The sequence below is a fragment of the Zeus faber genome (genome assembly GCF_960531495.2).
Source record: "Zeus faber genome assembly, chromosome: 3".
NCBI lineage: Eukaryota > Metazoa > Chordata > Actinopteri > Zeiformes > Zeidae > Zeus > Zeus faber.
In genome coordinates, this window is record NC_137190.1 from 19,059,986 (window position 1) to 19,074,342 (window position 14,357).

Here is a 14,357-nt window from a genome sequence, read left to right on the forward strand (position 1 = left end):
TCCAATTCCTTTTCCATTTTAAGTTAAGGTTTATGCTTCCCTGAGGAACGTTGTTGTTAAATAAAAATACAGATCTGACAATGTCTAAAAACATCTATGGCCTATATCGGCCTGTAATGTAGAGCCCTTTATGGTCAGGTTTGCTTAATGCAAGCTTGCGCGTGTGTGTGTGTGTGTGTGTGTGTGTGTGTGTGTGTGTGTGTGTGTGTGTGTGTGTGTGTGTGTGTGTGTTGTCGGTGGCTATTTTTATCCCCCTCTTCCTCATCCGTTTGTTGTTTGACACTATTTAGTGGTTCCTGGTGCATCCCAATTATTTTACTGCCGATTCCGTGTTGTGCAAATGCAGTTGGACCCTATGGACTACATCGATATGAAGTCAACAACGTTGTTTAAAAAGTTTCTTCTTTTCTCTCAGATGCACATCAGTTTCCTACAACGCTCAACGCAATCGCTTTTTGAGAGGATTCAGAGGGAGAAGCCTGGCCCTCGGTCGTCCCCTCCTTATCTTTATCTTGACAAGCTTTCCATCCAGCCACCCAATAACAATTGGCCACCTACTATTCCTTTATTCACGGCAGATGCCATTTATCCATCTTATCACGACCTTCACTAATCCTTGTGTTTACCAATCTTCGCATACACCCATCTGTCATTCTGCTCAACACGCTGCCCTTGAGTCACCTCATATGCGCCGTAACTTCAGCATCACATCCCTGTGTCAGGGAAGCTTAAAGCATGCATTAAAGCGTGCATAATAGGGATCATTGTGTGTGTGTGTGTGTGTGTGTGTGTGTGTGTGTGTGTGTGTGTGTGTGTGTGTGTGTGTGTGTGTGTGTGTGTTTCAGGAGAGAATATGAACTAGAGAAACACAATGGGCCTGATACTTCCGAGGTAGGTAGCAATTTGATTAAATATAGCCGCGGAGGATTGTACCATTCCTTTATTTGGCAAATATTCAAGAAAACATCAGATGGTTCGTGTCGGGTTTCTCTCAAGAAAAAAAACAACCTCGTATCCGGTTAATAAAAGTGGGTGGAGATTACCGTGGCACTGTGCGGTGCTGCACTGTGCTGAAGGCTTGGACTAATCACACGGCGCTACCTTTCTACGTCGCATAAAATTGTGTGACTTAAAAAGAAAAAAAAAAAAGAAAAAAAAGGAAAGAAAACAGGTACACGGGGGAGTAGCGAACCAGGAGCCAAGCGGAAGAAAAGTAGGCAAATGCAAATGAGATCGAGAAAATGGCATCAATGCCCTTTTTGTTAAAGCCACATGTATTAGCTGTAGTACATGTGGGGGGGGTTTGAAGTACGCGCAGTTACAATAAAAATCGCTGGCGAGTAAATATTTTGAGAAAATAAAAGAAACAATTATAGCCTTTTCTACCAAAAAAAAAAAAAAAAAAAAAAAAAAAAAAAAAAAAGATATTTGCTGAAACCACACACACACACATTATATATATATATATATATATATATATATATATATATATATATGGATTTTTCTCTTGCGATCAACATAAATCGATACGGTTTCCCATATATGCGCCTAACTGGGTGATGTAAATTAAGTATTAAGGCAGAGACTTACTGATATCATCTTCATGATAAATGACCGAGTGGAAGGGCAGGTTGTTGTCCTTGAGGTACCGCTCAGAAGGTTCCACATAGTAAGCTCCTTGGTGGGTTTGTATGAAGCCCTCGAAGCGCCCATCCACCACAGAGCCGTGGGTCAGGGTGCCTTTTTCACCTGAGAACAGAGAACAAGGGGTTTGAATATTTACTGCAATGGGCTCATTTACACCAGGTATTTAAACGCGATCTGTACCTGGATGTTCTATTCTCATAACAGGCAATTAATTAATTCATGCCTTTTACATTGATTAGTCTGTATTATCGTATGTATGTGTCTGTATTTTAGCTAGATCCCATTTGTCCTGCACTGTATGATTTATGTGTCGAATCAGACAAGTAGTGGCCTCCTCCTTGGGTAGTTTGGCTGATCAAATTACCTCCTAAAACAAAACCTGGGCCGTTTACACTTACAGATACGGATAGATTAATACATATTACAAGGTGCAATGGACTTATATGGATACCCGCACAGCTTCCCAGGAAGGTTTACAGCTGTTGTAAAGGCAAATGACAGCCCTACTCCTTATTAGGTGCTTGATATTTATATTGCCAGTGTTTCCTTTATTTTGTATGCCACAGTAGGTATGGCAATACCAGCATGCATTCTCATTCTTCCCTTAATGAAGTAAGGAGGAAACCTGGAAACATACTGCCACTAGTGCTTTATGCCTATTTATGTGATTCAACAGATCTGCCTTAGCCTGATGAAGACCCCTGTGTGGATGGAAATGTTGTGTATTTTATAAAAAGGTGCATGTGGAGCACCTTTAGTGTGCAGGCTTCACTTCAGCCTTTTGTAATAGTGTCTTAGCACTTAACAGAAGGTGGGTGCTTCTCAAACCTACTACACTTTCACCAATATGCCGTAATCAGCCAGATTCCTCTACAAATAAGAAATTTTAATTTGTCATTTGCTTGGCCGCTAAAGAGTTAACTGGGTTTCCATTACCACCAACATAAAGTTGATTTTTTTCCCCCACCTTTCCAACAGAGACGGCGGCAGGATCATTAAGATAAAATGGAACCAGGGACCCAAAGGCGACAACACTTCAGCTACGTCCTTTGTATTCAGTAGGAAAGGGTCCAAGTAATATGTTGGAACAGCAGGTTCACAGCTTGAGATCATACCTGACAAAAAGTGTGTACCCGTAGTATTAAAAAAAATATATATGAGTGTTTAAATAATTTGTTGATGCTGCAATAACAAATAAAAGCTCAACTTCAAGGAGCAGTAATAAAGGACTACTGCTATCCGTGCCCTCCAGTCGATACAAATTTGGGTCCACATGCCGTGGACAGACGTTATAAATAACACATCAGATGTAGAAAGTGAATTTTAAACTGAGCTGGCCACGCGCCTCTTAATGAGGAAGAGGAGCGATCCTTCAGAGTCTGAATCCAAGCTGTGCTCAGACGCACGCTCACATAAAAATGACAAAAGAGGAAAAAACTTGGCCCGGGTTTATCTCCGGTTTACTTGAGCTTCGCTAGAAACAGGAAGGCTGAAGAAAGACAGGAAATAGAAGTACAAAGAAATGAGAGATGAAATAGATGGCAGGTGAAGTTGAAGGGCCCCGATGTGAAAAAGGAAGTTACAAAATAAAAACGTACAAAAATTGAATATTTTACAGTCAATGATATACATACAGAATATTAGTCATCAAGGAGACTATATTTGTCATATTTCAGGCCTAGATTATTTGCAATAGGTTTTCTAGTTTTAAAATGTACAATAGCACACCCTCCAACAAAAACTCCCTTTAAACAAACATGTTTAAATCTGTTTTAACATATATAATTGCCAAACTTAGCAGGAGATTATTTGTTGCCGCTCACAAAAAACTGATGTTCACATAAATTGGAAAAAAAAAAAGTCACAAGTTTGTAAATCAACATGAACGACGAACCAGAAGACAATAGAAGACGTCCAGTTGGAAACGGAGGGGGAGGCACTCACAAAAGTCCAAATATAAACTAAAGATAACATGTGGCGGAAATGCCACTTAATTATAAATAAATATTATGAATAAAAAGTTATGAGTTCCTTAATCACACAAATAAATAAAAATAAAATATGGACCCCAAGAGAGGCTTTCACACAAGCCGAGAAAGCACCTACAGCATAGATATCCTGAATCAAAGGCTTTAAGTGTTCCTATGTGTCTATATCTTTGCAGCCTTTTTCATCTGGTACCAAATAGACCAGTTTCTGTATGTCTGTATTTTGTGAAATAAATGCATTTTCTATCGTCGTAAATGTACGAAACTACTAAAATAGATCGTCGTCACAAGGTGCGAGGGAGAAACCCAGCGAGAGCGTGGAAGCAAAGCCACATTACAGAGTGTGTTATGAAACGCTCCTTTTAGTCCGTATGGCCCACATACAGAACACCTACTGATGTATTAGTATGCTGGTGGGTGACAGCCTTTAAACTGGATTACCGGGGTGCCAAAAGCTAAAAATAGATTAAATAAAGCAAAAGAGGTTTCTCCAGCAGCAATGACAACGGCACCTCTCCCAAGGCAAGTTTTGGAAATATTTACTCAACTTACCAAAGATTTCCCCTGTGTATATGTGGGAGGTGTCCACCGGCTCCTTCTCTCCTGAAACCTCTATGACGAGGTCGGGGGAAAACAGGGAGGTGTCCCTTCTCATCCGCAAGTTGAATTGCCTAAACAAAAAGGAGGGTGACAAAGAGAGTTGTTAATAAAAATATATGTCCAATATCATAAAAAAAAAAAAAACACTCGGAAATGGGGACTGGAACATAACAACATAGCAGATAAAAGGAAAAAATATATATATATATATGGGGAATGACACTGACACCTGCGTGTGTCAAGAGCACCTGTACATTACGTGTATATTGTGAAAATCCACCTTAAGATTAAAGCCAAGCATTACATTTGTTATGTTTTAACAAAATAATGCACCAATTCATCCAACAGCACTTGAGTTATTTTTATATGGACACATATCCGTGTGTCGATTACGCACATTTGAGTATTTTTCGAGCTTATAGAGCTTGTGCGTGATCACCGGGTGTCATGACATTTCACTGCATATATGTACGACCATATGTGTATGTATGTGACAAATAATCTCTTGAACTTGAACTTCTCATTTAATATCTGTCAGGATTTATTAACACTCTCAAATATTTGTGAACAAATTCTAGGGTTCTAAGATGTGATTCTTCTTCTCAAGTGAATGTCGTGTGGCACTTACATGCAACATGGGTGGTTTTGATTGGGGCGGGGCGACTGTAACCTCTAAGCCCATATCAGACTTTTCAGATGTGTAGGCGTTTCATATCCTAGTGGCTTAAAGTGTCATCATATCTTATTTCAAATACTTTTGACAAACAAATTAATATTATTTGTGATTTGATCTGAGAGATTAATCTTTAACTTAATAATCATTTTTTACCTTGATAATCATATTTCAAGTCAGAGTCACAACCTCAAATGTCTCTGATAATGTCTCTCATAAATTAAATGTAAATGAATATACAGTACTACTGAATGGCTAAGAATTTAATTAACCAACAGAATATTTCATATTTAGAATGGGGAACAGAAAATGGGGAACAGAAAATGGATTAGTAGAGAATTAGTAGTTATTATTATTGCATGTTTCTACTGTAGAATAGCAACACTTTGTGTTATAGAAAATACAAAACAAATTTTATTAGCTAAGAGCTTAATTAAGCTTTACTAGCTAAGACAGTGTGTGTGACAGAGAGAGAGAGAGAGAGAGAGAGAGAGAGAGACAGAGAGAGAGAGAGAGAGAGAGGAAAAGAAGAACAGGGGAGGTATGTCTCTCGTGTATTTGTTTTCATCCGTACAGAATTGTGACTTCAGTTTCCCTCTGTAATAACGAGGAGGAAGAGTGAGACTCCAGTGAGCGACAGAAGGAAAGAGAGATAGTGGTTTCCATGCAACAGGAACAGTTAGTCATGGTCAATGAATTTGCACATGCCCCACTCTGCAACATGCAATATCCTTTACCTCATGTCTTATTATTCCACCAACTTCTGACCTCAAAGTATGACCGACACGGTATCTTCCCCACGGTCTACGGGAGCAAACACCTATTTGGATCCACCGTTGCCAGGAGGGTCAACAACGCTGTAGCATTTCAGAACCGTGATCTTCCGGAGGCTTGAGCTTTACCACCCTTGTCCAATGATAAAAACACTCCAAATTAACTGTCTGTTAATTAACTGTTACTTTTTTTTTTTTTATCTCACCAATTCAATCAAGATCAAAATAATGGTCACATGCATACTATGCAGGCCCGTGCAGAGAGGTTTAAGGGCGGCACAGCGGGGAGCAGATCACGGGCGCCCGTGACGGAGTCCATCAGGGTGCCCGTGACCTGCACACGCCGCGGGCGTGCAGAGGACGCGCCCCTCGTGAATATGCATAGCTTGCCCAGACAATCTGCAGACAACCTTGATGCCCATTCACGCTTTAAAATGATAAAAATGCGCCTGATAAAAAGGGCACCATGGGGCAAAGGGCCAGGTGATCGGGCACCCTCTGTAGCTGCCGCCGCCGCCGCCCCCCACACATGCCTGATACTGTATGTCCAGGGGAATACAGAGGCACTTGCATAATTACAACATTAAATCTTGACCGGATTTCTTTGCAGTTTTGTAATAACACTGTACAGGGGGCGGTACGCCACAATCTTGTTAATAAACATAAATCAAACCTACACCGTTCCTGCCATTCTGGTGAAATGCTGTTCCAGCCCAAAATGCTACTTCAGGTATGGGTCATGACAAAGCTCAGCTATGTTTTCAAATCTAAAAATGGATTGGGTCGAGAAATCCAATACACACAAATCCTATACACACTTAAGATGGCAAGTCAAATTCCTGCCAATGTGACGCATAAACATTTGTAGCACCAAGCAATTTCTAATTAGTTAGATAACTAAATAACTAAATAACTCCTAAATATTGACAATGATAATGAATAATGATAATTCATGATTTATATAGTTCTTATTAAAAATAAATGCAATTAGGAAAACACTGACAAAAAACATGCAACTGCAGCCTTTTCTTGAGCCAAAACGAATATCTAATAAGATAAAGATACTTAAGTTGTAAGTGTTTCACTGGCTGTGTTTGTTGTGAATAATGAGTAATGTTATTCCACAGACTACACTCTGGGCCTATACTAAGGACTTTCCAGATAACTTGAGCAAACAAAAACTGTACAGCTGCAGCGCAATACAAACGCAGCTCTTTCAAAAAGCAAGGTAGATAACACCTCCAAACAAAAAAAAAAAAAAAAAAAAGGTAAAACAGCCTCAGTGCTCCTTTTGTGGTAGCATATCAGGCAGCAGCATCACATAATGGCGTTTCTAAAACCGTAAAACCAGATGGCAGCACGACAGCAGAGACATGATTATTATTATTATCTAACTATAAAGGCAGGAATCTCAGTCCATATGTATGTATGTATGTATGTATGTATGTATGTATGTATGTATGTATGTATGTATGTATGTATGTATGTATGGCCTTTGATTATCTCGACAACCCTTCATCCGATCTACTTCACACTCACCCAGCACCCAAGGAGGTGCAGTGTAGAATTTGGTGAAATTTGGACATGCGACATGCGTAATATTAATAAACAACAAGCAGACAGCGAGCCACTCAGCTCGGCGCAGCAGTGGGGCGGGGCTTAGGGGCTCTGCGACTTGAGGTCATAAAGCAAGCTCATTGCAGCAGTGGGGTGGGGCTTCGGTGCTCTGTGATTGAGTAACTTAAGTCAGCACTCAAAAAAGGGAGGAATCTGTCTGTTTGTCTGTTGATTATCTTGAACAGGCATGCACTGCCTACGTGACTGAGTCACTTACAGTACATCTGCAGTGGGGCATGTCCTTCCCCCCCCCCCCCAATTACATTGCCCTATTTCACAAATCCTGATGAGAAGGTGGGTTTGGTCGTGTTGTACTTTGCAGCACCAGCTGACGAGCCAGGCCCGGTAGTTACAATCCACCCGCGATCGATTAACTTGTCAGAACTGAGCTGGACACGGCTCTAGTCTATGGTTAAAGCTCTCTCCAAGAGCAGGAAACTGTGCTGCATTCAGGGGCTCGGAAAACTGGAATCCGTGTCGGAAGTGACGTGTTCATTTGAAGCCGGAAAACTGTCGGCTACCACCACAAGTATATTTCACACCTTTTATCACCATTTGTTTGCATCCCTGCACCGTTACCTTAAACTAAACTACAAAGCGAAACTAGGTGTGAGAAAAAAACATTTTAGTTCAAACTAAACAGAAAAAAAGAAAACTAACTGAAACGATGACATGTACTTACAAAACAAACTAAAATAAAACATATGGAGGAAATGTATTTCGTTTTTGTCTTTTTTTCTAGTCAACTTGGTCAAATGCGTCAACATATAGCCATTGCAATACAATAACCAGTTCTTATCTTTGAAGACAGACGGCATTGATAATGAGCATGGCTCAGACCTCATCTGGTGGACAGCTGCTTTTAAATGGAAAAATGCTAATTTGAATTTACCATTGTTATCAATGAGGGGACAAACAGGATTGTTGAGATTCTTATCTTCTGTTTGGTGAGCATATACTGTACATGTGGGTAAAAGAGATATACAGACACAGGCTAAGTGTGATCGGGCCAAGTTAGTGTTATTACAGCTCTTAGTCTTATGTTACTTCACTTCGGAAGATTCAAATTCTGTATCAGATAAAACATTAACTACAAAGAAATGTTGTTTCGGTACCGCAATAAAGCTTTTAAACATTCTCTTGTGTCACATTTTTATTATTAAGATGACGTATAACTGGATAGTATCAAAAGCCGGTGCCTAGTTGCCAACCTGGCAACCACTTTTAAAAAGTGAGCCCTGGTAAATATCCATTGCACCACATATACTTTGCATCAGATGTATGAAAGGTGACAATTATCTGACAACCTCCAGCCAGACTGAAAACATTAATATAACATCTATTTTTTCAATAAATTCGATTCAGGGGTAAAAAGCCATGAACTGCTGTTAACTTATTTTGCATCAATGATAGAAAAACTGAAATTGTCAGTGCAAAAGGTGTTATTTCGAATTGCTGGAAAGTTATTGTTCCCCAAAAATGTCTGTGAAATCTACTGGATGAACTCTTAGAATACCCCAGTAACTAATGCACCTTAAGGAGCAGACTTTAACAATGTATGACTTCCTTTCGAAGAATTTGAGGAATGATCTCATGAGGGGAAAAGCACATGAAATTGTGTGGCCCCGTGCTGTACTGCATAATCCTTTTGGTACCTCGAGCACAGCCGGAAAGGCAAAAAAAAGGGTCGTCACATGAGCTGCATATGATCTAGGCTTTTCCCCCAAAAACCGAGGGAATGAGTTGTGTAGTTGTGTGGTGAGCTCCTTCAAAAAGGCATCTCAAGAGTGACCTCCCTGTTCAATATCAAGTGGGGGGGGACCTGCTACCAATATGAATCACATGAGGTTCGGGATTCCGTAACTCACGCATAATGATGCATTTATTGATCGTACGATGGATTAACAGCCCCTCTTGCCCAGGCTGTAATGTTGTACTGTTACCCATGATCCCACTGAGCAAAATATTTGAGGAGATATGTCTAAAATAATTTCCCAATGCCACACATTGCAATAGCCTTGGCTGTAAAAAAAAACAAACAAACAAAAAAAACAACTATCAGACCTCACTCCTTTCTTAGCTTTCCTTTGAGTGTCTGGAGTCACACATGCTATAAGATATATGGACTGATTTTTGGGACTTGGGTACACTGACTGTGAGGCAAGTCAACGAGGCAGTTTATCAGAGCGGTGCATGTGAAATGCAGAGAAAAGCCAGGATGGAAGGGGGTAATACTTTCTGAGCTACTCAGGGACTCAGCACACTATTAATATCTGCTTCAGCCCTTAACACTGAGCACGAGTGGATGCGTATATACTGTAAGTGAGAGAGGAGGAGTGGGAGTGATGGATGTGAGGGGAGTGTGAAGGCTGCAGCACAATACCAGCAAAGAGGAGGGAGAATTAATGCAAATTAGACCAGGAGAAAGAAATGTTAGCAGGAAAATAAATGAAAACTTTAGGAATGTTAATCAAGTGTGTCGTAGGGATGTAAATCACAAGCTTCTCCACTACACAATGGACTATTGATTTTTCAGATAACGACAGAATACTTGCTGATGTCAAAATTAGAGACGCCTACAAACAATATCTTGTGCCCAGCTCACAACTTGATGTTATGTCCATCCTGGCCATAACCACAGTGTGTGTCATCCACAAGCAGGCTGTTTAGTTAGAAAACGCGACAGATATCTTCATGCGTAGTTGTTTTGTAGACCTGTTTTAATATTTTTACCAAATACTTATGGGAGAAGAGCAAGGACAAATAATTTCTAAAGAAAGTCTATGCGTGTGCATGTAGTTGAATTAATTTGAGCCAGTTAATAAATGGTAAACCTGGAAGGTATATCATGCAATACTGGCAAAGAAGCAGATACTTACAATACAGTATATACAAATTATATGAATTTTAAACCCTTGAAAGTAGGTACATTTTCAAAATAATTAAAAAACAAACAAAAAAAAAAAAAAAAAACGGGTGGGCTCTCGATATTACTTCTATTTCAGCAACACTGGGTGTAGCAACTGTAAAACAATCTTGGTTTGCATGCTGTGTTCAGAAGCTGCTCCATTAAATATTGATCCAAGAGCAGAGAAAATCCCCTCCATGGGTTTTGGAGCAGGGGAGGTCTGATAAACAAACAGTCAATGTGTACACATACGCACAAGGAGCAGATATACATAAGTAAAAAATTGCATGGATGAAAAAAAGGAATAATTACTCAAAGTGAATCTACTCTATATGTTAAATGTATAGATCTATTTATATAAAGAACAATGAATGAAACTCTACTGGAATCAAGTCACGCCCGTGCTGCCTTGCCAATCAACGCTTGATGTGAGCACGATATTCCTCGCCTGAATGATTTATGCACAACTTCAATTCCACTCATTTTCTGTACGTTTCCTTTGCCTTTATGGTCAGAGAGCCACATTGTCTTTACATTGTATTCAATCCATTAAAATGGAATGGCAATTACAATGCCAGTGGTACCTTAATAAATGGTTCAGCTGCCGGTGTGTGTTTACGCGACACACCTTGGGCTTGTTTGAATGCAAAAGGGTATCTAAACATGATAAGCACACTGATATACCTCTTCATGGCGGTAACATATTCAACAGTTATTGATAATTTTTTTATTTTATATATTTATTAAAAAAAATATATATTAATAATAATAATAATAATAATAATAATAATAATAATAATAACAATAATTTAAAATAAACAAACAAACAAACAAACAAACAAAATAAATAACTAATAATATTAATAATACATTTAAAAACAGGCTAGCGCTCTGAGCCAGACTGATTCTTCAGCAATGGCTATTTTCAACAAGATGAAAATGAATAGATTTTAATCTCGAGGCCAACTTATACATCACCAGTTTAATAATGTTTGGGAAAAGCTTTAGCGAGTGCATTGAATATGTTGTCTCCCCGGGCATTCCATTTAAAAACCGGCCAACGAGGCCTGACCTCCCTTTCACAATTTCAAAACACGGCCCCCGCTTCCCTGCAGGGCAGAGATAAGATGTAGATCACCAAAATTCCGCAGAAATGTGATGGTTAAAAGTTGTGCCGGGAATTAAATATCTATGAAACAAATGACTGTCTAGTGAGTCAGACAACACAGACGCCTAATAACGAACACAATGATGACAGAGCTAAAGTGAGAACTGAACATTTGACAATCGTATCTTCTCTATCAATCACACAGCCAGAGAGAGGGAGGTGAGACGTTGTTTCTCCACTGACTAATAAAAGATTCAACACTACCCCTAATGTTGCACACCACAAACTGACTTAAGCATCTGACAGTCATACGGCTGGCCTCGTAAGCAGGCGGGGTGGGGACAATCCACCTAAGGTGAATTGCAAAATGTCAAACCCAAAAGTCAAAGTAATGTTTGGAATTGGGGAAAAAAAAAGGAACCAAGTCTAGCCTGGCATCGCCAGACCAATTCGCAAGTGCGTATTAGTCTGGAATCTCTCCGTTCATTTTAGATTCTGGGGCGTTATCAGCGGCGCTGACAAAACTGTCTCTGGATGCAGCTGGTTAGACCTGCAACCATTCAGAGCAACGAAACGAGAGTTGGTGAATTCACCCTTTACCAAATCCTGTCAGAAGTACGGAAAACACATCTTTCTTATCAACAAAAGCTTTTTAGAGGAAATATACCGTCCATTTGACACAGAACTGTTGCGATAGCGGATTCAGCCGACCGCTCCACGTCGGCCGTCTTGGTAAGGTGCATCAACCGCTCTCCTCTGCATTGTCACCAAACCAGCTCCATATGCGATAAACGGTTGAGATTGGCCCGATCCCGGCAAGGTCGGGTGGAAATCTGTGTGAATGGGAGGGTGGCGTATTCTGCGGAGCAAATGAAACATGAGCTTGCAGATCCGTCTGGCTCTCAGGCTAAAGCACGTCTGTTGAAGTAAAATCATTTAAGAGGCATTTTACACATGGCTGTTCCAATAGAAGCCTTTCCCTTTGGAAACGGTTCTGAAAAGCACTCTACTACAGTTGGCTTTTTTTTTTTCTCTCTCTCCTCTCTCTCTGTTGCGTTTGTTGTTTAGCCCCACAACAGTCGAACATGTGACCACGCTGGTTGACCTCTGGCATGCCGCATCACTTAGGATTAGCCCGTTAATCCTGGTCTGGGATAGATGAGCAGGACAATTACCACACACACACACACACACACACACACACACACGATAATACTGTGACATTGACTCCGGGGTGGGGTGGGGTGGGGGGGCGGGGGGGGTTCCTGCCGCAGCTGCTAAGCACGAGCTAAAAACACTGATTTTTCCTGAGCATTATCCCCCTCACATCTCACACCATGTTATTTATCCAGTCGCCACGCAAGGTTAAAATAAACTTCTGTATGATCTGATCTGTAACAAAGGGGACAACTATGTACAGCATATGTATCCAGTTAGTGCAGCGCTGTGCACTTCAAATTGACTTTCATTGTGGCACTTAGCACCACCATTGTGTTAAACTATGCGTTATTTTCTCCGCTCTGTGGAAAAAACCCCCAAAAAAACAAAAAACAACCCTCCATGCAGAGAACCGCAAGCCGTCACCTGATCCTGCTACAACCACTCATTGAGTGGGCACATCACAAGAAAGCTCTTGTTACAACAGGTCTCCAACGTACTCCACAGTGCAGGCCTTGCACTTCATGGATGAGCTTTGTGCACGGTCAGGTGGTGGTCGGTAATCTTTTTTTTTTTTTTTTTCTTCTTTTAATCATAACAATAAACTTATTTCCGAGGAATTAAATATTAAGCGAGATAAAAACAAAAGGATGACCACAAGCAATCCCACTGAACTCCCGAGAGGATCCGAGGTGTAAAATAAAGCTCTAGATAGTTATCATTTGATAACCATCAGTCTCCATGATAAGAGGGTGTCTTATGTAACATTCCCACCACAAGCAATTAAAAGCAACTTGCCATTTGAGTCCTCCACAATACCTTCTGGCCATTCCCTGGTAATTGCTGTGTAATAATCCAGGTATAAAATTCTTTGAAGAAAATGTGTGGTTTCGTACTTCCTTTATGACTACTACTGGTGTTAATATTTAGTAATAAAAGCCTCCAGTTGGTACAGAACACTGCAGCCAGAATCTCTCTCTCTCTCTCTCTCTCTCTCTATCATTGATTTAGCTTTTTTTTTCCCCCCCCTCAAATACATTGTGGTAGTACGGCACCGCACAACAGTATGCTGCTGTAGTACTACAAGCTGAAAACAGAATGGTAAGAGATTATTTTGAGAGAAGAAAAAAAAAAAAATGTGATTCCATTTGAGTGTTTTTCTATTTCAAATACCGTCATTAGGCAAAAAAATAAAAGTGTACGCTGGTATTGTTGGTAGATCATGCGCACTTCCGAAAAGTTTATGTCTATGCCTAAGTCTATGCCATATTCTTAGGTACTGTAATATGAGCACTTAACTACAGAAATAGCCGGTAGGCTCCTGTGCCGATTTACATAAAGGGCACCATGCCCATCTGGCATAAAAATCAGCAAGAACTCAGCTTGACTAAAACAGATTTAGCATAAAGGGATCCATTTGAAAAATGGCTGGGCTTGCAATTAAAACTTTAAACAATTTGGTTCCTACATGAAAAATATTCAGTTGATAAAAATGTGTTTTAATACCTTTCCTTGTTTTATTTTGTTGTTTCACCCCCACACCACCTCAAATTACAGAGGTACAATTTGCCACAAAATCCACATTTGTATGATTGAATTCAATTTTTCCTCTTGAAAATTAAAGCATACAGAGAACCCAAGACCAAAAAACAAAGTATTCTGGGTCGGGTAATGTGATACAAAAGACTGTATTCCAAAATGTATCCATGTGACAAGGGTTAATCTTAAAATAATTCACAGTATAAATGCAACCAGACGGAAGAGAAGAACAGTCTCCAAATCATCAGAAATGAAAAGAGATCAAACTCAAAAGGCGATGTTTTTTTGTCGAAGCCTGCAATGTGGTCGTCGGTCTGGTTTTACTCGAGCGTTAGATATCCACTTC

General features: G+C 40.0%; 1 protein-coding gene across 1 annotated transcript in view; it reads right to left on the minus strand.

The window, feature by feature from the left end:
* The window catches only part of adam10a (ADAM metallopeptidase domain 10a), a 40,993-nt gene that overhangs the window by 15,198 nt on the left and 11,438 nt on the right, over positions 1–14,357 (minus strand). The window contains exons 3-4 of the mRNA XM_079997411.1: positions 4,188–4,306; positions 1,591–1,749 (exon numbers count right to left, since the gene is read on the minus strand). Coding sequence (XP_079853537.1) covers positions 1,591–1,749; positions 4,188–4,306 — 278 coding nt within the window. The remainder of the gene's footprint in view (positions 1–1,590; positions 1,750–4,187; positions 4,307–14,357) is intronic.